We start from the raw sequence: 24,025 nt of genomic DNA on the forward strand, positions 1-24,025 counted from the left end.
TTGTGAAAGTTGGTAGGGTGGAAGGTGAGCACCAGGGGCGTTCTGTCCTTGTTACAGTTGGAGAGGTGGGGTCTGAGGGCGGAGGTGCGGGATGTGGACGAGATGCTTTGGAGGCATCTTTAATCACGTGGGAAGGGAAGTTGTGGTCTCTAAAGAAGGAGGCCATCTGTGGTGGAACTGGTCCTCCTGGGAGCAGATACGGTGGAGGCGGAGGAATTGGGAATATGGGATGGCATTTTTGCAAGAGGTCGGGTGGGAAGAGGTGACATCCAGGTAACTGTGGGAGTTGGTGGGTTTGTAAAAAATGCCAGTGTCAAGTCGGTCGTCATTAATGGAGATGGAGAGGTCCAGGAAAGGGAGGGAGGTGTCAGAGATGTTCCAGGTAAAATTTAAGGTCAGGGTGAAATGTGTTGGTGAAGTTGATGAATTGCTCAACCTCCTTGCGGGAGCACGAGGTGGTGCCAATGCAGTCATCAATGTAGCAGAGGAAGAGGTGGGGACTGGTGCTGGTGTAATTACGGAAGATCAACTGTTCTACGTAGACAACAAAAAGACAGGCATAGCTAGGGCGCATACGTGTGCCCATGGCTACCCCTTTGGTCTGGAGGAAATGGGAGGATTCGAAGGAGAAATTGTTAAGGGTGAGGACTAGTTCGGCCAAACGAATGAGAGTGTCGGTGGAAGGGTACTGTTGGGGACGTCGGGAGAGGAAACAAATGGAGGGCTTGGAGGCCCTGGTCATGGCGGATGGAGGTGTAGAGGGATTGGATATCCATGGTGAAGATGAGGCATTGGGGGCCGGGGAACGGAAGTCTTGGAGGAGGTGGAGGGCATGGGTGGTGTCTCGAACGTATATGGGGAGTTCCTGGACTAGGGGGGGATAGGACAGTGTCGAGGTTGGTAGAGATGAGTTCAGTGGGGCATCTATTAGCTGTCCCATATCTGTCCTTGTCTTAGATTTTCTGCTGAAACTTTTATCTTTGTTGCTTCCCAAATTGATTCTTTTAAAGCACTAATGGCATGTCTCCCATGTTCTTGCCATTGTAAACCCTGAGGTTACTCAAAACCCTACTATCCAAAATCACACCCAAATCTGTTCACTTATTTCAACCGTATACACATGCAATGCCTTTAAAATCTCATACACATTTTTATATCCTTCCATGTACTAGTTCTTTCCCATCCCTATAATCTCTTTCTGTAAACCTCTGAGATCTCTGAACTCCTCTAATTCAAGCCTCTTGAGAATCCTTGATTATAATTGCTGCACTGGTGGTGATAATGAATACGAGTGGCCAGTTCCTGAGCTCCTGGAATTCTCTTTCCAAATCTCTCTTACCTCTCTAACTTCTCTGACTTTCATTTCTTCTTCAGTGTTGTTAAAACCTAATTCACTGCACAAGCTTTTGGATTTCTGCCCTAATAACTCCTTATAAAGCTAAACGTCATCATGCAATTCTCCTACGAAGCATCTCAGGATTGTTTATTAGAAAGCAAAATGTGAGATTTATGCAGTATTTTTTCACAGCCATCTGACATCTCAAAGGGCTTCACAGTTGATTAGACAGTTGTGAAGTGTAGTCACTGTTCTAATGTAAGAAATGCAGCCACTAAATTTCAAACAACAAACTCCCACAAACAGCAATGGGACAATGATGAGGTAATCCGTGTTTGTGTGGTTGAGGGATAAGTATTGGTTAAGACATGGGGGATAACTCTCCTGCTCTTCTCTAAAAATGCCAGACCTCCTACATTTTTATCCAAATTATTTATATATCTATGTCAAAAAATAGAGGTCCCAGCACTGACCCTTGCAGAGCACCACTAGTCACAGACCACCAGTGAGAGAACGCACACCTCCATAACTACATTTGTCTTCTATGACCAAGCCAATTTATCAACTCACCATGGATCCCATGTGACTAATCTTGTGGACCAGCCTACTATGAGGGATCTTTTTAGATTACTTCCAGTGTGGAAACAGGCCCTTCGGCCCAACAAGTCCACACCGACCTGCCGAAGCGCAACCCACCCATACCCCTACATATACCCCTTACCTAACACTACGGGCAATTTAGCATGGCCAATTCACCTGACCCGCACATCTTTGGACTGTGGGAGGAAACCGGAGCACCCGGAGGAAACCCACGCAGACACGGGGAGAACGTGCAAACTCCACACAGTCAGTCGCCTGAGGCGGGAATTGAACCCAGGTCCCTGGCGCTGTGAGGCAGCAGTGCTAACCACTGTGCCACCGTGCCACCCCCTAAAGACTATTTGGTTTAATGGTTTTACTAGCCTGTTTGGGAGCTTTATAATGAAAGTTGCAGTCGGCTGCTCCTCTAGGCTTTATGCTTTATGCATAAAAGGCTTTATGCCTCTTAGCTCCGGTAATTTAAAATTGGTGTGTAGCTGTTTATTTGGGGATATTGTGATCCAAGATTTAATCTTCTGGGCTTTATGCCTGCAATATAGGAACCATTTCCATTCAAGGATGACATTTTAATGTTTTTGATGGGCTTTATGCCTGAAATGTGGGGCTAGTGCTGATGGGCTTTATGCCTGAAATGTGGGGCTAGTGCTGATGGGCTTTATGCCTGGGAGAACTTGGCTCAGCGGGGGGGATGGGCTTTATGCCTGATGAGCTGGGGGCAGCCAAAGGGTCACTGACAGGCTTTATGCCTGGAGAACTGGTGGGCATCCAGTGGACTGATGGGCTTTATGCCTACAGAGCTGGCCATGGGCAGACATGGATGTTATACATGAAGGGCTTGGGGGTTGATGAGCTTTCAGTCCAGAGTGCTGTCAGGCTTTATGCCTGGATTGTGGCATAGCTAGACAAATTGGTGGTTTAAGGGGGTGGCAATGGTTTCTAGTTTTATTTTGCAGGCTAATCAGAGATTAATACTATTAACCTGGATCTTCTTAAATGCTTTAGTGAAGTCCATGTAGACAACATCCATTGCCCTACCCTCATCAATCATCTTTGTCACTCGCTCAAAAAACTCGATCAAATTTGTGAGACGAGACCTCTCCTGCACAAAGCCATGCTGATTATCCCTAATAAGTTCTTTTCCAAATGCAAGTAAATTCTGTCCCTAAGAATTTTTTCCAATAATTTGCCTACCACCTTGTAAGAGCTGAAAGATTACTTTGAGGATGAATACAAACACAGTTGTATCAGAGAAGGATAGCTGGGGAGCTGTGTTTGTGACTGATCTGAAGACATTGTCTAATAATTAATTGGAAGTAATTTCCATCCATCTGGTACTGGATGTTAGACAAGGGGTCTGATACATCCATATATCCAAGCTAAAGAAGAATTAGGTTAAAGTCTCCTCTGACAGATGGAACTTCTGACAATGCAGAACTTCCTTTTTGCTGCATTAGAAAGTTAAACTTGTTTAATGTGCTCAAGGCCTGGAGTGGGAATTTAGCCTGGAGCATTATGATCTAAAGGTGAGGGAACTATCCATTGAGTTACAGTTGATAGAAGATCCAATAAAGGTGCATAAATACAAGTTGCTAAATTCCTTACCTGCATAATATGGACATTGTCAGCACGGTGAATTTCTGTGTCCTTCAACAGTTTCTTTTGCAATGTTGCAATACTTTTTTCCAAGTGGTTTCTTTGTCGTCCAAATTCCTTCTGAATGTTTGAGTCAACAGTCGCAATTTCAAACTAGCAAAGAAAACAAATAGCGGTGAATATAGGTGAATAGTGAAATCATTTGAGGTGCCAAGTAAATTAGATTTATTTAAACTCTGACGTCCAGAAATTGAAGGAAATCAGGTTGAAAGTTATGTTGACAAAATTACTAGGACTGAAGGTTACTATGTCGCTATGTCTTGATATTGTACATTTAAGATTGTCAAAAGTGGTAGCTATGGAGATAGTGGATGTATTGGTGGATTGTCTTTCAAACTTCTATTGATTTTGGAATGATTGTGGCAGATTGGAAGGCAGCAAATGTCACCTATTTAAAAAAGTAAATTTAAATTCACTATTTATGGGTGACACAGTGGCTCAGTGCTTAGCACTGTTACCTCTCAGGGCCAGGAACCCAGGTTGGATTCCAGCCTTGAATGACTGTGTGGAGTTTATACGTTCTCTCCATGTCTGTGTGGGTTTCTGTCAGGTACTCTGGTTTCCTCCCACAGTCCAAAAATGTGCAAATTAAGTGAATTGGTCATGGTAAGTTGCCTGGTAGTGTCCAGGGATATACAGGCTGGGTGGATTATGGTAAATGTAGGGTTACAGGAGTAGGGTGGTTCCGGGTGGGATGATCTTCATAGAGTTGGTGCAGACTGGATGGACTGAATGGCCTTTATCTGCACTGTAGAGATTGTATAATTTAAGAAGGGAGGGACAGAGAAAGTAGAGAGCTACAGACCTGCTAGCCTCACATCAGTAGAAGGGAACTTGCTAGAACACATTATTTAGGATGTGATAAAAACACACATAATGATTTGATAGGTCATAGTCAGCATTGGTGAATGTTTGACAAGTTTGAAGTTTTTTGTGGACGTTATTAATATGAGTTAAAAGGAGAGTTGATCAACATAATACACTTGAATTTTCAGAAGGCTTTTATAAAATCCCTCACCGGAAGTTGGCGAGCAAAATTCAAGTACAAAGGATAGGAGGTAATGTACCAACATAGATAAAGGATTGGGGCCAAAGCAGAAAACAGTGTCGGAACAAATGGATGATGCACATGCTGGCAAGTTGTAAATAATGGGATTCTGCAAGGATGTGCACTTGGACTCCAGCTGGTCACAATATATAATCAATGAATTGGATGTGAGGATGAAATGTAAGATTTCCAAATTTGCAGATGACACAAAGCTAGATAGGAATAGGGGCTGTAAGGAAGGGGGTATCTGCTTTCAAAGGAAGAAGATTTGTGAAAAGTATTTGCTTCAATGTAAGAAGTTAGAAAGTGCCAAGAGGCCTGGCTGCACTTATCAATAAGCCACTGAAGCTGAACATGCAGGTGCAGCAGGTATGGAAAAGTCAATGTGGAGCTGGAAAATGAACAACAGGTCAAGCAGCATCAGAGGAACAGGAGAGTTGATGTTTCAGGTCGTAACAGCATGAAACCTCTTATCTCAAAAGAAGTGGGGTACAGGAGTAGCAAAATCTTGCTTCAGTTGTTTAGAGCATGCCATAAATATTGTATGAAGTTTTCCTTTTCTTAGGAAGGATATTATTGCAATAAGTGGGCCAAACTGGATCCTGGGATGGTAGGACTGTTCTATGAAGACAGATTGGATCAAAGGGAGCCTGTATTCTCTGGAGTTTCAAAGAATGAGGTGATCTCATTGAAACCTACAAAACACTAAAGGGATAGACAGCGTGGACACAGGTAAAATGTTTCCTTCAGTTGGGGGGTCTAAAATAAACAGACACTATTTCAAAAACAAGGAGAAAGCTACCAAGAATCAATAGAAGGAGACTTTTTTTGTGAACTTTCAGAATTCTCTAACTCTGAACACTGTGTAAAGTTCAATCCTTGAGAATGTTTAAAGTTGAGTTTGACAGATTTCTAAATATCAATAATATAAAAGATATAAGGTGTGGGAAAAAGACAGAGGTTGGTCATCAGCTATGATCATAGTGAATGGTGGAGACGGGTCGATGGGCTAGATAGCCTTCTCCAGTTCCCAAGTAATAGCTGCTTGCATGGTGTTCTCTGAAATTTGTACATCCATTTAAACATAGAATATACCGTATTCAATATAAATGATAAATTGGAGAGGAGGAACATCTTGCTGATTTGAAATAAGCATTTACATTCATAATCATTTAAAATGTGTTATAATCAGAGATGTACAGCACGGAAACAGACCCTTGGTCCAACTCATCCATGCCGACCAGATGTTCCAACCTAATTTAGTCCCATTTGCCAGCACTTGGCCCATATCCCTCAAAACCCTTCCTAATCATATATCCTTTTGGCTTTAATATCTGGACTTTAATGGACTTAAAATGGTGTTAAAAGGACACTGTTGATCTAAAATGACTCCTGTGATCACCTGACCCAGCAAGACACATGGAATATATGAAATCAGTAGCCCTGGAATTACAATTTTAAAGTTGATCTGAAACCGAAAATTCACATCTCTAGTTTTACTCACTCACACTTGCATATTAACTTCATGTATCAGAGATGAAAAGTTACCTGCAAGCATTCAGTTTGAAAAAGATAATAAAGCTAGACTTGGAGTATGCAAGTAAAATGCACCTTCAGTAGCTTCTTTTGAGCAAAACGAAAAAACAGCAACATGAACACTAAGGGCAAAGATGCTAGAAGCTCTTCTCTCAATATCAAATTGCTACTGATGAAAAGAAACTTGGAATTTCAATCATTCACCAAGAATTCGGAAACATGTGTGGGTTTGAATTTTTGATGAAACAAAACAGCAGCTAAACGGGTGAATTTATGTCTTTTAATTCCTGCAACCCAAAGGACTCTTAGGAATTGTAAATGAATTTGTCTTCACCTTCCTGTCAGCATTAGACATTCCTACAAAGCATCCCTTCTTTATATGCTCATTACATGATTTTATATGTATTTATATCATAGTTCAATTTTTTTGGGGTGGTAGTAGGTAATAATATTCCTCTCTCTTTCACCCAAGAAACTCTTGCAGTTGGCTGTCCATGATTTTTGATTTAGATAACTAAGTTTCATTAAAGTATTATAGCTATGTGCAAATCAAAGAAAACAATGTTGTGGCTGAATGAGAAATGTGAAAAAAGATGGGGGCAGGGAGCCCTCTTCGTATAGTTGCGACAAATTGTATTCAATAATTGTATTTCAACTAATATGCAAATTTGTGGCTTCTGAAACAATCTTTAACCAATGTATGGACCAGGCCAGACCCCCTCAAAACATTCCAAGAAAGTAGTTCAGACCCTAACCTTGCTAGTTGTTTAGGTAGGTGTAAAGTGGATATTCCAGGAGTAATGTAGCTGGTCAACCCACTTAGTTTTAAACAAAACAGAATTTATTTACAATATTACCAAATTAAACACAAACAAAAGAGAACAGAATACTGAATATCTTATCCTAACCGAAAACCCAACAGACAATCCCAACTCAATGAGTCTGTTTCAAATACTTGCAACAATCCCCATAACACTCCTTGGCACAAAAGGTAAAATCAAACACAGGGTCTTACAGGAGAGAAGTGAGAGAAAGATCAACATGCATCTGTTTCTTTGGGTCCAGCAGCATTTCCACACTATAGCAAAAAACAAACCAAACCAGAGAAAAGCTGTGCTGGAAGAACTGGCCACTCCCCTTTCATTGTATAAGTGTTTTTTTTTAAACTTGAAAGGCTTCTGCCTGAGACACCATCTGTTTGCTATTATCAAATTGGCCCTAAATTTGGAGTCTGAGTCATTTACGACCTCTCTGAAAAAAAGCCAAGGATTACATTACCTTAGAGTCATAGAGTCACAGCGATGTACAACATGGAAACAGACCCTTCAGTCCAACCCGTCCATGCCGACCAGATATCCCAACCCAAACTAGTCCCACCTGCCAGCACCCGGCCCATATCCCTCCAAAGCCTTCCTATTCATGTACCCATCTGAACCTTGTTAAAGGAGCAGCTTCATCACACCAATGCAATTGTATAGCAGCACACAAATCACTGCTTAAACTTCTAACTGCAAAGTTAATGACAGTTTTAAGGTAGCAGGTGTTGTGGAGAAATAAAATTAACTGAAAATCCTCTTTAGGTAACTTTTATTCATTAAACACAAATAGTAAATCTTACAGAAAATCAGATTGATCTTTTCATGGCCTGAAGTGGGGCACTTATCAAAAGCAATTGAGGTGCATAAGAGAAAATAATATAACAGAAAGAGGTTTGTCGAATCTAATTGTTTCACAATTGAGTTAGGGTTAGCTAATGAGCTAAAATCTTGTGATCCTCACAACAGGAGAAAAAAGTTTCATCATATTTGTCTAGGAGTCATTTCTCTTTGTGATAAAGTGGAGTTTCAACAGTTACATTATTTGAGAAAGTAAAGGGGATAAATTTCTCTTTGATACCAAGTGATCTTTATAGGTAAGCAAATGTTGTAGCTGAAGAAACTTACCACTTCTGACTGTGGCACATATTTCTCATACAGTTGCCGCACACTATCTTTCAATTTCTTTGGTTCCTGAATAAATGCTATACAGTTGTACAAATCAGTCTTAAAATGTTTGACAATAGATTCTACACTTCGCACCTGAAAATGAAGTAATAGGAGACCATTAAATAACTTGAATGACAAAGATTGAGAAGAGAGAGGAACTATTTAAAAAGCTTATTTAGAATGCTTGGATTTGTTTTGCAAATGAATGCAATATATTGGTAATGTATTAATTCCATTTTCTATGTATTCATGTTAACATATGCTTGTTGTCTAGACAAGGAGGTAAAAAACCTTTGCAATTCATAATATTTTAGGATTCGGGACCATTTTTAAAGTATACTTGTTCATATAAGTATATAGATATTTCTGGCTCAACCATTATTTATCCATAATTTCCCTTCAAAAATATTTTTGTCATGATGTACTTATGTAATGTATGGTCTGGCTGGTTAGCATGCAAAACAATACTTTTCTCTGTACATCAGTACATGTGACAATAATAAATCAAATCAAATCAAAGTGGTGGTCTGCTTCTTCTTTAAATCACTGCAAACCGTATGATGTAGGTATAGGCACAATGTTCTTAGCATTTCTAGGCCCTATCTTGCCTGTATCAGCAGTGTGCCCACTTGTGAAATCTTTTGGAAAATGGTTAATAATGAGCAGAGGCCAAGTTCAGTGCTGCAAGATCCCATCAGAAGTCAAGATGTGAGGGCCACCTCCTGGATGCCTTAATTGTGGCTGAGACTGAAGAAAGACTAATGCTGAAGCAGGAGGAGAGGCTGGAAACGTTTTGTTTAACATTAGTACTGTCAATGGCAGCAATAAGTTAAAACTTCTGCAATAGTCTGCTGTTGGCCACAGGCTTCCCATTTTCAATAAATTAAAGTTAATTATCAAGATCCCTGCTATAGATTCATCTGTTAGCTTCTGACTGCCTCTTGGCTGCCTGTGAAAGTTTATCTTATTGACTTTCTCCAGCATGTGGTTTAATTGGCTTCACCCCGCTGTGGGCAAAGTTCTATCACTGTAGAGAAATTGGCTCTGGAACAACTGCTGGAGATGGAAGCACATTGCAAAGTTGGCCAGATGCAATATTCACAATTCCTGCTGCATCATATCTTCCCACCCCAAAATGCATCTCAAAGTCCGTCTTCAGGATACTGCAGAAAATTTTGTCCAATTTTTTTAAAGTATGCAAGGACAGAGAGAAGAGTTCTATGCATTTAGCTCACTCTGTATAAACATCTTGCCTTATACCTCTTCATCTGATGTACAGCATTTAAGCAGATCAAAATAGATATCCAATAATGGAAGGTTTTATTACTTAATTTGCAAAGACTTTTAAACTTTGATGAGAATATCACCATCTTCAGAGTAAAAAAAATTAACAAGTGAAAGAGCATTTGGCAAATACAACAACAATACTTTCTGAATTGATTTGAACAAATAAAGAAAGGAGAAAATAGACAGAAGAGAGATGTGCAATACTATCAGAGCTTTTATGATCTCTGTGCATTACGGCTAATTTACTGCTTTTGAAGCACACACTCACTAACTCACTCACTCAGATAGTGGTTGAGAAATAAATATTAGGTAGGCCACTGTGAAGAGCATTCCTCTGTCTCCAAAATAATGTCATTGTCTTTTATCTTCACCTGAATGTGCATATTGGACTTGGTTTAATGCCTCATCTGCAAGATGGCTTTTTCAGTAACACAGGACTCCCATAGTATTCCACTAAACCATAGCTAGAATTATTTCCTCGTCATCAGAGCAGGACTTGAACCAACAAATGTTTGACTCAGGCAAGAGGGTTACTCTGAGCCTGATGAAGGGCTTATGCCCGAAACGTCGAATTTCCTATTCCTTGGATGCTGCCTGACCTGCTGTGCTTTAACCAGCAACACATTTTCTACTCTGAGCCTATGTCAACACCTTAACAGTGATGGCAAAAGTGAGGACTGCAGATGCTGGAAATCGGAGTCTAGATTAGAGTGGTACTGGAAAAGCACAGCCAGTCAGGCAGCATCCAAGGAGCAGGAAAATTGACATTTTGAGCATCTCAGATGCTGCCTGACCTGCTGTGCTTTTCCAGCACCACTCTAATCTAGACCTTAACAGTGATGTTAATGAATCTCAGAACTGATTCTAATATTTGTAGTAGCAAAAATCAAGGATGTTCTCCAGATAAGACTGTGGGTTATGGGTCAAATAAAATTTTCAGAACCAGGATTGATTGATACTTTTGCCTAAAAACAAGTTTAGGAGTAAACACAAATAAATGAAGTACGTATTAGCATTATCTAACAGAAAAGCAATGAGTGACCAAATAGTTGGTATATTTTTCAGTATTAAAGCAAATTAAGTTATATGGAGATAATACAGGAAAATGGGAATTGAGGCAAACCATTAGCCATATTCATATTAAACAATGGAGCAAATGTGACGTACCAGATGGGGTACTCTTGCTCTTGTTTCTTCATTCTTAGGATTACTTCTGTCCTTTGCTGGTGTTGCCACTGGTACTGGGCCTATTATGGTTAGTTCTCCTTACGCCTAATATTTGTTTAGACAAGGAATGGAATTTAATGGTCACGGGGAGCAGTCTGTTCACTGGATGGAAAAGGTGAAAGTGCTATCCCATTTTCATGAGAACAGGAGCCATTTAGCCCCTTGAACCTGCTCCACTATTCAGACCATGGCTCATCAGCAACTCAGTGCTATTTTCCTGCACCATTCCTACATCTCTTGATGTCATTGTTAACGAGAAATCTGTAAATCTCTGCCTTGAAGTTAATTACTGACTGTTTAGATTAGATTAGACTTACAGTGTGGAAACAGGCCCTTCGGCCCAACAAGTCCACACCGACCCGCCGAAGCGCAACCCACCCATACCCCTACATTTACCCCTTACCTAAAACTACGGGCAATTTAGCTTGGCCAATTCACCTGACCCGCACATCTTTGGACTGTGGGAGGAAACCGGAGCACCCGGAGGAAACCCACGCAGACACGGGGAGAACGTGCAAACTCCACACAGTCAGTCGCCTGAGTCGGGAATTGAACCCGGGTCTACAGGCGCTGTGAGGCAGCAGTGCTAACCACTGTGCCACCGTGCCGCCCACGTCTAAACAAATATTAGGCGTAAGGAGAACTAACCATAATAGGCCCAGTGTTCTTCCAAAGCTGGCTGGGATTGAGAATTCCAATGTTCACCGCCCTTTGAGTGACAAAATTTCTCCACATCTCAGTCATAACCTGTGATTCTGAGACTGTGTCACCTGATTCTAGACTCCATAGACAGTGAAAACATTATCTATCTTGTCTATCCCTTTTAAAAAATTGTCAGTTTCTATAAGACCTTTTCTTATTCTTAACTCTGGAGAACACAAACCAAATTTCTCAATCACTCTTCACAGGACAGTCCAATCATGCTCGAGAGTGTGGTGCTGGAAAAGCACAGCAGGTCGTGCAGCATCCAAGGAGCAGGAGGATCGACATTCCTGATGAAGGGCTTTTGCCTGAAACTTTGATTCGCCTGCTTCTCGGATGCTGCCTGACCTGCTGTCCTTTTCCAGCATCACATTCTCGATTCTGATCTCCAGCATCTGCAGTCCTCACTTTCTCCTAGTCATATCATCCTGCCATTTCCAGGAATTATCTGCCGTATTAAGTCCCAATCAGATTTCACTTCCTAATCTTAAACTTCCTATTTCTATTGCTAGGAAAATTCCCCCCAAAATCCTGGTGCAAGGTTAAATTTTCTGACCCCAAGCACTGCTGGCAAATTAGACAGTCAGGTCTCTAGTATTCCCAGTGGGTGCTTACAGTATTGCACTGCTACTTACATCAATGATGTAATCCCAAGAAAAAAATACAGTAGCTTTTTTTAAACAGTGTAGAGACAGGCCATTTGACCCAACTGGTCCACACCAACCCTCTGAAGAGCATCCCACCCAGACCCATCCCCCAACCCTATATTTCCCATGGCCAATCCACCTAACCGACACATTGTTGGAATGTGGGAGGAAACTGGAATATCTAGCAGATATCCACGCAGACATGGGGAGAATGTGCAAACTCCACTCAGTCACCCAAGGCTGGAATCAAATCCAGAACACTGACGCTGTGAGGCAGCAATGCTAGCCACTGTGATACCCTACTGAACCATGATGCAGCCAGAAGTAAGGAAGCCCTTTGTTTCTGGATAGTTTAAAACCACCAACCTTCCGGTTAACAGCCGAGTTGGCTAGTTCTGGTCTATGAGTCATTAATCTGGGCTCCTCATACAAGTGCTTTGGCCTGTTTCCATACAGTAGGGAATCTAATCAAATCTAATCTAACCTAAAAACAAACCTGGCAATGCGGTTGGCAAGGAGGATCTCCCTACCTGCCAAGATCTTCCTCGTGATAGGACCATGTGATAAACATCCCTGCCCATGGCTAGGTAACTTGTAGCAATAGCAGGGTGAAATGGCCACTTGCATTGATTTTTAGGCAGGATGGCTGTCTTGAACCTTCCTAACCCAGAAGTAATTGCAGGAAAATTGGAGAGGGGAGGTATTTCCACCACAAACCTTCCTGTCTGATAAAAAAAATTCTCCTGCCCTTCCCACTGCCTTCTTGCAGGTTGGGATTTCTGCCCTAGTAAATCAATGTTTCAGATATTCAGGATGAATTGTAATATGCTCCCACATTGGGAGATTTTAATGGAGTACACTACAGCCTTCCAGCTCCTCAGAATCAAATCTATGGTGAGGAGGACCATGGATAGCCTTCCCCTCCAGCTGAGGGCATTAAACAGGCAACTAATTTTCACTTATATCGCTGTTGCTAGTTTTAGTCAGCGATGGTTGGGTAACTTGCCAAGTGGGGCACAGTACACACACGCACAAGTGAGGTTCCTTTTAGATTCCTACTAAGAGTCCCTCGTAGTAAAATACTTCATGCTTGATCAAGGAACCCAACATTAGGAAAGGGTGGTCCTTGTGACAGCCAACCCCAAATCAATGCTAAAGACACAACCTCTTCCCACACATTCCAGTGAGCCCTTCTCTGTGGCCTCTCTCCCAGTATCACACATCTGTGATCTGGAATCTGATGGCTCCAAGTCTCCCTGTTGGCACTGCTGTTCTGATTGACCAGAAGAACCTGGTAGGCAAGACCTTAGGTCTTTGTGAAGGTTGGCTGCTGTCCATTTTTAGGAGTCTTTTCTAAAAGATATGACGCAGGGCTCTCGCTAAATCACCAGTTGGGTGAGACCATTATTGCTTATTTGATTTGGTTTGGTTTGATTTATTCAGATCAATAAAGAAAGTTGGAACGAGAAATGAGTGCTTCATTTCACGGAATTATTTAATTCAATATTTTACAGTGTTATTAAAAAGTGATGGTTACTCAGTTGGCTGGGCGGATAGCAATGTGTTTAGATTAATGACAACTAACTGATCCATTTCTCATTCCAGCTGAAATAGACTTGACACCTGCCTCCTCACCCCGTTCCAAAAAGTGGAAGGCAATGACAAATGACCACTGCCAAGAAGACTAGCTCAGATGAAGCAACCAATAAATCAAGGACCTATGTTCAGGAAGAACACACTCAAAGGTTCCTTAAGTAAAAAAAGCACCAACATCAGGGATACAGCAGCTTACTCTTCTTAATTTGAAACTTTGGTATTAGAAGCTTAGTTGGAGACCAAATTATCAAATTACATTCTCAAATGATCAAAAATGTATTCCAATGCATTACAAAATACATTTTGATAAATATACAATCTAGATACAACTAAAGCTTAGAATTTATCTAGTTCTTTGGCATGAGCAAAGCCGTGTTTGTATATGTGCATTTGCCCTAGCGTGTATTTGTAAATAGCTAACCATGTGCATAGCACTATCTAACCTTCTCCATCTCTTTACGCATCTCTGCTTCTGTGGCCTTTAGTTTCTGTTTGAGTTCTCCAATATTAAGTTCCAGCTGGGCATTATGTTTATGAAACAGCTCCAATTCGGTTTCCATCTGTAGAAGGATAAATGAGACATGTACGTTTAGAAACCAAAAACTGAAATAACTGTGGATGCTGGGAATCAGAAACAAAAAAAAAGTGTTGGAAACAGCAGATCTGACAGCATCTAATCAGAGTTAACATTTCCTGTCCAGTAACCCTTCCTCAGAACTGATGGTAGCAATGAAGAAGTTGGATTATATACAGAAGATAGGATGGGGGGGGGGGGGTGGGGGGGGGGGGGAAGAGGGTTAGGAGTAAATGATAGATGAAAATAGAGCTCAAGGAGAGACAAGAACAGTTGGACAGACAAGGAGTGGATAACAATCAGGCTAGGAGAATGAATAGCTATTAATGGGGACAGTGAAACAGTTTAGAAATTGATAAGCAATGATTACGTTTTCCTTAAGGAAGCTTTTATTTCTCATGCAAGTTTTTATTAGTTTATAATCCCAGCGACTGAGATCTTCTTGCATGACAACTACAAGAGACAACCCATTAACAAATTCAGAGTATGTTGGAGAAACTCAGCAGATCTGGCGGCATCTGTGGAGAGAGAGAGTTAATGTTTTAAGTCCAGTATGAACCAGTTGATACACTCTTGGGTTCTGAAGAGGAATCATAATGGGCTTGAAACATAAATGTTTACTTCTCTGCAGATGCTGCCAGATCTGCTGAGTTTCTCCAGCATTCTGTACGTTTATTTCAGATTTCCAGTATCTGCAGTATTTTGCCTTTATTCGCCAGACAACTCCTTTAGAGGTAGAAATAATCAAAGCTTTGTAGGGACCCTATGAATCCAGCTATCTGAAATCCAAATGGTTAAATAACATGCATTTTATTTATTACCAATGAGTAAAATAACTTACTGCCTTGATGGACTAAGTGTTGAATTGGTGTATTAGTTGAAAAATGTGATGCTGGAAAAACACAGCAGGCTAGGCAGCATCCGAGGAGCAGGGGAATCGACGTTTCAGGCATAAGCCCTTCTTCAGGAATGAGGCTGGTGTGCCAAGCGGGCTGTGATAAAGGGTTGGGGGGAGGGAATTTGGGGGAGGGGCACTGGGAATACGATAGGTGGAAGGAGGTGAGGGTGATAGACCGGAGAGGGGGTGGGGGCGGAGAGGTCGGGAAGAAGATTGCAGGTCAAGAGGGCGGTGCTGAATCCGGGGGTTGGGACTGAGATAAGGTGGGGGGAGGGGAAATGAGGAAGCTGGAGAAATCTACATTCATCCCGTGTGGTTGGAGGGCTCCTAGGCGGAAGATGAGGCACTCTTCCTCCAGGCATCGTGTGGTCAGGGTCTGACAATGGAGGAAGCCAAGGACCTGCATGTCTTTGGCAGAATGGGAGGGTGAGTTAAAGTGTTCAGCCATGGGACGGTTGGGTTGGTTGGTGTTTTAATCGATTATTTGCTTCAGCTGAGTGGCTTTTCCTCTGCTTCAACTGATCCGAGCAATCTAGAATCATCGAGATATACACCATGGAAACAAACACTTTGGTCCAACTTGTCCATGCCAACCAGCTATCCCATATAAATCTGGTCCCATTTGCCAGCATTTGGCCCATATCCCTCTAAATCCTTCCTATTCATATACCCATTCAGATGTCTTTTAAATGTTGTAATCATACCAGCTTTCACCACTTCCTCTGGCAGCTTATTCCAGACCCACACCATCCTCTGTATGAAAAAGTTGCCCCTTAGGTCTCTTTTTTACCTTTCCCCTCTCACCTTAAACGTATGCCCTTTAGTTTTGGACTCCCCCACCACAGGGAAAAGACCTTGTCTACTTACCCTATCCATGCCCCTCATAATTTTATAAACCTTGATAAGGTCACCCCTCAGCCTCCGCGCTCCAGAGAAAATAGCCCCAGACTATTCAGGCTCTCCCTATAGCTCAAACCCTTCAACCCTGGCAACATTCTCATAAAGCTTTTCTGAGCATTCACGTTTCACAACATCCTTCCTGTACGAGGGAGACCAGAATTTTATGCAGTACACCAAAAGTTCTGTACTGCCGCAACATAACCTTCCAACTCCTCTACTTAAAGCACTGACCAATAAAGGAAAGTGTACCAAACGCTTTCTTGACAATCCTGTCCACCTGTGACTCCCCTTTCAAGGACCTATGAACCTGCACTCCAAGGTTTCTGTTTAGCAATACTCCCAAGGGACCTTACCATGAAGTGTACAAGTTCCTGCCCTGATTTGTCTTCTCAAAGCACAGCACCTCACATTTATCTAATTTAAACTTCATCTGCCACTTCTCGGTCCATCGGCCCATCTGATCAAGATCCTGTTGTTCTGAGGTTACCATCTTCAGAGTCCATTACACCTCCAATTTTGGTGTCATCTGCAAACTTACCAACTTTACCTCCTATGTTCACATCCAAATCATTTATATAAATGACATAAAGCAGTGGACCCAGCACTGATCCTAGTAGTACATCACTGGTCACAACCCCTTACCATCACCCTCGGTCACATACCTTTGAGCCAGTTCTGTATCCAAATAGCTAGTTCTCCCTATATTCCGTGAGATCTAACCTCGCTAACCAGTTTACCATGAGGAACCTTGAATGCCTTACTGAAGTCCATATAGATCACATCAACTGCTCTGTCCTCATCAATCCTCTTTGTTACTTCTTCAAAAAATTCAATCAAGTTAATCAGACATGATTTCCAGCCCAAACCATCCAACTCAAACTGCTTGCCTCAAAACCTGATAAGATTGAAAATCCCAAGCTCACCACATAGCAGCTGTATGTGCATGCAATCCTAATAATAATTAAATTACTGCAAGGTGATTTATTACTAAGGGCATAAGGGATAATATAAATTGAGCATGTTCCCAACACAAAAATGGATACTGTATTCCATCTGCACAAACACAATTACACCCATGATGTCTCGGCACAATAACAGTAAATTGTTCTTAGCTCCTGAATCTGCGGAACAGAAAGAAGTGAGCAATTGGGAATGACAACTAATCCCTGAGAATACAGTAGCATAGGCAGCAAGCTGGCTACAAAAATGGAAAAGAGCAAACAGTGTTTAAAAGATATTTGTTGTAAGATTGTTGAAACATATGGGTGATGTTCCTCAAGGGACAGTAATGAAACCAGCTTTATTCACTACTTACATAAATAAGGAACGGGAAGCAGAGCACACTTTAGAGATTTTTGTTACAGTTATAGAGAATGCATAATTGAATTTAACAATGATTAATAAACTTGCACAATGTATATTTAAATAGGAAACTAACTTCATGACAGCCATGTGTGAAGTGCTGCTAAATGCTTTAAAGAACAAAGAGAAACAGAAAAAAGAGCAATACAGCGCAGGAACAGGCCCTTTGGATCTCCAAACCTGTGCCAACACATTTTTCCCTTCCATTCTAAAACTGTCTTTACTTACAGAATCCATAACCCTCTGTTTCTTTCCTTTTCATGTATTCATCCAGGTGCTTCTTGAATGCTACTAAACTCTTTGATTGTAGTAAGACTGAATGAAATTGTCACATAATATCACACTACAATACTGAACTTATGCACATATGCATTTGTTGCTCCATCTAGCAGTGGTGTATCCCATAAATGCCGCTTAATAAAAATACAAGCTATTTCAAAAGTTCTCATTTGTTTTCTGAAGACTTACTTGCTGTATTTGCTCTTTCATTTCTTTTATATCGTTTTCTCGTGGTTCAATTTGTCTTTTAAGCTCTTTAATTTTGTAATCCAGAACAAATTTAAACTTTTCCAATTCTTGATTTTTCTTCTTGAGATCATAGATCCGCTTTTCCTGTAAATAGACATAATGTTAGATTAATTTTAATTTTACAAGTGTGAAACTGAGTACAGTTATAATTTCTTTCTAAGTCAGGAATTGAAATTCAACTAACCTCCACCTTCTATTTAGATTTCCCTTTGTAAACTCCAAGTGTTATGACCGTAACATGCTTCAATGAGATTTGCATTATGCATGTGGCATTATACCTAGAATGGTGCTGGTATAGTATATTTAGTGGTCAATTTGCTATTTGTACTGAGGTGTACAGATATATCCATGCAGTTATCCAGTAAGGTTTATACCAATTAGTGACGGTTTAAACTGGATAAATTTGGCTTCCTCAAATCTAGTTTCATCTACTGTACTATATGCAAGTACATTTTCTTCTATGTGCAATATTTTTATAATATTGACAATTGTATCAGTCATGGATGAACTGAAATCAATAGACTGTAAGAGATGGGAGCCTGGCTAGAAAAACATTGGAATAGTTGAGGCTGGAAGTGACAAAGGCATGAACAATTCAGCATCAGATTGGTGAAGAAGTAGCAAAGATAAACGATGTTACAGGTTGGAGATAGCGATCTTTGTTGAAGGGAATATGAGTTTTAAGGATCAACTTTAAGGTCAAGTAGAAAGCTGAGATTGCAATCTTATTCCACATGAAACAGTGACGGGGAGGGAGATGGAGTTTGTGGCAAAAATGGAGAACATACTGAGAACAAGACATTTACTTCAGTATTTATATAACTAAAGCAAATTGTGGCTCACCCAAGAATGGAAATCTGACAAACAACACAAAAACATTACAGTGATTGAGATAATTAATGAAGATGTAAAACTAGAAAATACTACACCTGTTCCCATGTCTTCCGATGTTGTCACCCAGAGGAACAAGATAATTTGTTGTTTTATGCTCGATAATGTGAGATATATTATCAATTATTCAGTCTTTGAATTATACTTTTATTATAGATCACTGCAAAACTGTTTGTGATATTTTCCATCTTATATTCTATTTTATAACTCAGATTCTAAGGTCAAATGAACATTTCCTTGATTTTTTAAAATATGATGCCCTGATTGCTTTAGCAATTTTTTTAAACAGTATGAATTGAATTTTATGGGTGGGATTTGGGGAGGACATATTCCTCACCACCTGCACACCTCACCAAAAACTAGTTGAAAAGTCAATCAGCACAACACTGACATAAAGTTGGCTGTCCTGCGGTGACAATATGGTGGAAGTCCTACTTAAAGAGCTCTATCCATTCAAATTGGCTAACAGCTGAGTAGATTCAACAATGTCAGAAGGAAGTAATGGCCACTCTGTTCCTGCTTTCTCCCTATATCCTTGGATCCCTTCAGCCTTAAGAACTATATGTATCGCTTTCTTGAAAGCATTCGATGTTTTGTCTCAACTGTTTTCTGTGGCAGAGAATTCCACAGGATCACCAGTCTCTGGTTGAAGACATTTCACCTCATCTCTGTCCTGAAAGGACTAGCCGGTATCCTTTAACTATGAACCCTGGTTCTAGACTCCTCAGTCATTGGGAACGTCCTTCTGCATTTACTCTGTTTTAGATGTGTTAGAATTTTATAGGTTTTTATGAGATCCACCCTTATTCTTCTAAACTCCAGTGATTATAGTCCTGACTGATCCAGTCTCTCTTCACACATCAGAACTGTCGTCCCCAGGAATCAGTTTGGGAAACCTTCATTGCACTCCCTCATGGCCTGAACAAACTACTCACAATACTCCAGGTGTGATCTCACCAAGGGCATATACAATTGAAGTAAGACATCCCTGCACCTGTGCTTGAATTCGCTCACTAAGAAGGCCAACAGACCATTTGCTTTCTTCATCCTCCTGCACCTACGTGGTTACCTTTACTGACTGGTGTACAAGGACACCTAGATCTCACTGCACCTCCTCCTTTCCCAATCTATCACCATTTAGAGAATCATCTGCCTTCCCATTTTGCCACCAAAGTGGATAATCTCACACTTATCACATTATACTTCATCTGTCATGCTTTTGCTCACTCATTTAAGTTGTCCAAATCACATTGAAGAATCTCTGCATGCCCCTCATAGCTCACCTTCCCATCAAGCTTTGTGTCATCTGCGAACTTGGAGATTTTACCTTTAATTTTCCGATCTGAATCATTAATATACAGAGAAACCTCAATTAACCGGCATTCGATTAATTGAATTTCGGTGATCTGATCAAGATCACAAGGTCTTGATGAATAGCTAACTATGTTATCAGGCAGCGATTGTCCAGCATTCAATGTCCTTGAGAATAATTAAGGACTCTCTGTATATTGTGACTATCTGGGGCCCAAACACTGATCCCTGCAGTACCCCACTAATTACTGCTTGCCAGCCAGCAAAAGACCTAACTCTTTGTTTCCTGTCTCTCAACTAGTTCTGTATACATATCAGTACAATACCCCCAATCCCAAGTACGTTAATTTTATATGCTAATCTCTTATGTGGGGCCATATTGAAAGTCTTCTGAAGGTCCAAATAAATCACATTACCCTTATTAACTCTACTGTTACATCCTTGAAAAATTCCAGCAGATTTGTCAATAGTAGAGTCATAGAGTCATAGAGAAGTACAACAGAAACAGACCTTTCAGTCCAACCCATCCATGCCGACCAGATATCCCAACCCAATCTAGTCCCACCTGCCAGCACACGGCCCATATTCCTCCAAACCCTTCCTATTCATATACTCATTCAAATGCCTCTGAAATGTTGCAGTTGTACCAGCCTCCACCACATCCTCTGGCAGCTCATTCCATACAGGTACCATCCTCTGCGTGAAAAAGTTGCCCCTTAGGTCTCTTTTATATCTTTCCCCTCTCACCCTAAACCTATGTCCTCTAGTTCTGGACACCCCGACCCCAGGGAAAAGACTTTGTCTATTTACCCTATCCATGACCCTCATAATTTTGTAAACTTCTATGAGGTCACCCCTCAGCCTCCAATGCTCCAGAAAAAAGCAGCCCCAGCCTGTTCAGCCTCTCCCCATAGCTCAAATCCTCCAACCCTGGCAACATCCTTGTAAATCTTTTCTGAACCCTTTCAAGTTTCACAACATCTTTCTGATAGGAAGGAGACCAGAATTGCACGCAATATTCCAAAAGTGGCCTAACCAATGTCCTGAACAGCCGCAACATGACCTCCCAACTCCTGTACTCAATACTCTTGACCAATAAAGGAAAGCATACCAAACGTCTTCTTCACTATCCTATCTACCTGCGCTTCGACTTTCAAGGAGCTATAAATCTGCACTCCAAGGTCTCTTTGTTCAGCAACATGCTAAGATTTGCTTTCCCAAAATACAACACCTCACATTTATCTAAATTAAACTCCATCTGCCACTCCTCAGCCCATTGGCTCATTTAATCAAGATCCCATTGTAATCAGAGGTAATCTTCTTCGTTGTCCACTACACCTCCAATGTTGGTGTCATCTGCAAACTTACTAACTGTACCTCTTATGCTCACATCCAAATCATTTATATAAATGACGAAAAGTAGTGGACCCAGCACTGATCCTTGTGCACTCCATTGGTTACAGGTCTCCAATCTGAAAAACACCACCACCCTCTGTCTTCTACCTTTGAGCCAGTTCTGTAGCCAAATGGCTAGTCCTCCCTGTATTTCATGAGATCTAACCTTGCTAACCAGTCTCCGATGGGGAACTTTGTTGATTGCCTTACTGAAGTCCATAAAGATCACATCCACCACTCTGCCCTGATCAATCCTCTTTGTTACTTCTTCAAAAAACTCAATCAAGTTTGTAAGACATGATTTCCCACTGACAAAGCCATATTGACTATTGCTAATCAGTCCTTGCCTTTCCAAATACATCCTGTCCCCAGGATTCCCTACAGCAACATGCCCACCACCGATGTTAGCCTCATTAGTCTATAGCAGTTCAGGCAGCATCCGAGCAGCAGTAAAATCAACGTTTCGGGCAAAAGCCCTTCATCAGGAATACAAGCAGAGAGCCTGAAGGGTGGAGAGATAAGTGAGAGGAGGGTGGGGGTGAGGAGAAAGTAGCACAGAGTACAATAGGTGAGTGGGGGAAGGGATGAAGGTGATAGGTCGGGGGGTAGGGTGGAGTGGATAGGTGGAAAAGAAGATAGGCAGGTAGGACAAGTTATGGGGACAGTGCTGAGCTGGAAGTTTGGAACTGGGGTGAGGTAGGGGAAGGGAAAATGAGGAAACTGTTGAAGTCCACATTGATGCCCTGGGGTTGAAGTGTTCCGAGGCAGAAGATGAGGCGTTCTTCCTCCAGGCGTCTGGTGGTGAGGGAGCAACGATGAAGGAGGCCTAGGACCTCTATGTCCTCGGCAGAGTGGGAGGTGGAGTTGAAATGTTGAGCCACAGGGCGGTGTGGTTGATTGGTGTGGGTGTCCCAGAGTTGCTCCCTAAAACGCTCTGCTAGGAGGCGTCCAGTCTCCCCAATGTAGAGGAGACCGCATCGGGAACAATGGATACAATAAATGATATTGGTGGATGTGCAGGTAAAACTTTGATGGATGTGGAAGGCTCCTTTAGGGCCTTGGATGGAGGTGAGGGAGGAGGTGTGGGCGCAGGTTTTGCAATTCCTGCGGTGGCAGGCGAAGGTGCCAGGATGGGAAGGTGGGTTGAAGGGGGGTGTGGAACTGACCAGGTAGTCATGGAGGGAACTGTCTTTGCGGAATGCGGAAAGGGGTGGGGAGGGAAATATATCCCTGGTGGTGGGGTCTGTTTGGAGGTGGTGGAAATGTTGGCAGATGATTTGCTTTATGCGAAGGTTGGTAGGGTGGAAGGTGAGTACCAGGGGCATTCTGTCCTTGTTACAGTTGGAGGGGTGGGGTTTGAGGGCGGAGGTGCGGGATGTGGTCAAGATGCATTGGAGTGCATCTTTAACCACGTGGGAAGGGAAATTGCGGTCTCTAAAGAAGGAGGCCATCTGGTGTGTTCTGTGGTGGAACTGATCCTCCTGGGAGCAGATACGGTGGAGGCGGAGAAATTGGGAATATGGGATAGCATTTTTGCAGGAGGTAGGGTGGAAAAAGGTGTAATCCAGGTAGCTGTGGGAGTCGGTGAGTTTGTAAAAAATGCCAGTGTCAAGTCGGTCGTCATTAATGGAGACGGAGAGGTCCAGGAAGGGGAGGGAGGTGTCAGAGATGGTCCAGGTAAATTTAAGGTCAGGGTAGAATGTGTTGGTGAAGTTGATGAATTGCTCAACCTCCTCATGAGAGCACAAGGTGGCGCCAATGCAGTCATCAATGTAGCAGAGGAAGAGGTGGGGAATAGTGCAGGTGTAATTACGGAAGATCGACTGTTCTACGTAGACAACAAAGAGACAGACATAGCTGGGGCCCATACGGGTGCCCATGGCTACCCCTTTGGTCTGGAGGAAGTGGGAGGATTCGAAGGAGAAATTTTTAAGGGTGAGGATCAGTTCAGCCAAACGAATGAGAGTGTCGGTGGAAGGGTACTGTTGGAGACGTCGGGAGAGGAGGAAACGGAGGGCTTGGAGGCCCTGGTCATGGCGGATGGAGGTGTAGAGGGATTGGATATCCATGGTGAAAATGAGGCATTGGTGGCCGGGGAAACGGAAGTCTTGGAGGAGATGGAGGGCCGAGGACTTGGAGGCCTTGGGCCTCCTTCACTGTCGCTTCTCACCATCAGACGCCTGGAGGAAGAACGCCTCATCATCCGCCTCGGAATACTTCAACCCCAGGGCATCAATGTGGACTTCAACAGTTTCCTCATTTCCCCTTCCCCTACCTCACCCCAGTTCCAAACTTCCAGCTCAGCAGTGTGCCCATGACCTGTCCTACCTGCCTATCTTCTTTTCCATCTATCCACTCCATCCTCCCCCCCACCCCCGACCTATCATCTTCATCCCCTCCCCCACTCACCTATTGTACTCTATGCTACTTTCTCCCTCCCCCCACCCTCCTCTCACTTATCTCTCCACCCTTCAGGCTCTCTGCCTGTATTCCTGATGAAGGGCTTTTGCCCGAAACGTTGATTTTACTGCTCCTCGGATGCTGCCCGA

At 42.1% G+C, this 24,025-nt stretch overlaps 1 protein-coding gene across 1 annotated transcript in view; it reads right to left on the reverse strand.

Moving 5' to 3' along the window:
• Positions 1-24,025, reverse strand: part of cfap57 (cilia and flagella associated protein 57) — an 85,102-nt gene that overhangs the window by 10,691 nt on the left and 50,386 nt on the right. Inside the window, exons 17-20 of the mRNA XM_060829916.1 lie at positions 17,820-17,963; positions 14,061-14,177; positions 8,117-8,251; positions 3,539-3,682 (exon numbers count right to left, since the gene is read on the reverse strand). Of these exons, the coding sequence (XP_060685899.1) occupies positions 3,539-3,682; positions 8,117-8,251; positions 14,061-14,177; positions 17,820-17,963 (540 nt within the window). The remainder of the gene's footprint in view (positions 1-3,538; positions 3,683-8,116; positions 8,252-14,060; positions 14,178-17,819; positions 17,964-24,025) is intronic.

The sequence above is a fragment of the Hemiscyllium ocellatum genome, chromosome 9 (assembly GCF_020745735.1).
Source record: "Hemiscyllium ocellatum isolate sHemOce1 chromosome 9, sHemOce1.pat.X.cur, whole genome shotgun sequence".
In the NCBI taxonomy this organism is placed as follows: Eukaryota; Metazoa; Chordata; class Chondrichthyes; order Orectolobiformes; family Hemiscylliidae; genus Hemiscyllium; species Hemiscyllium ocellatum.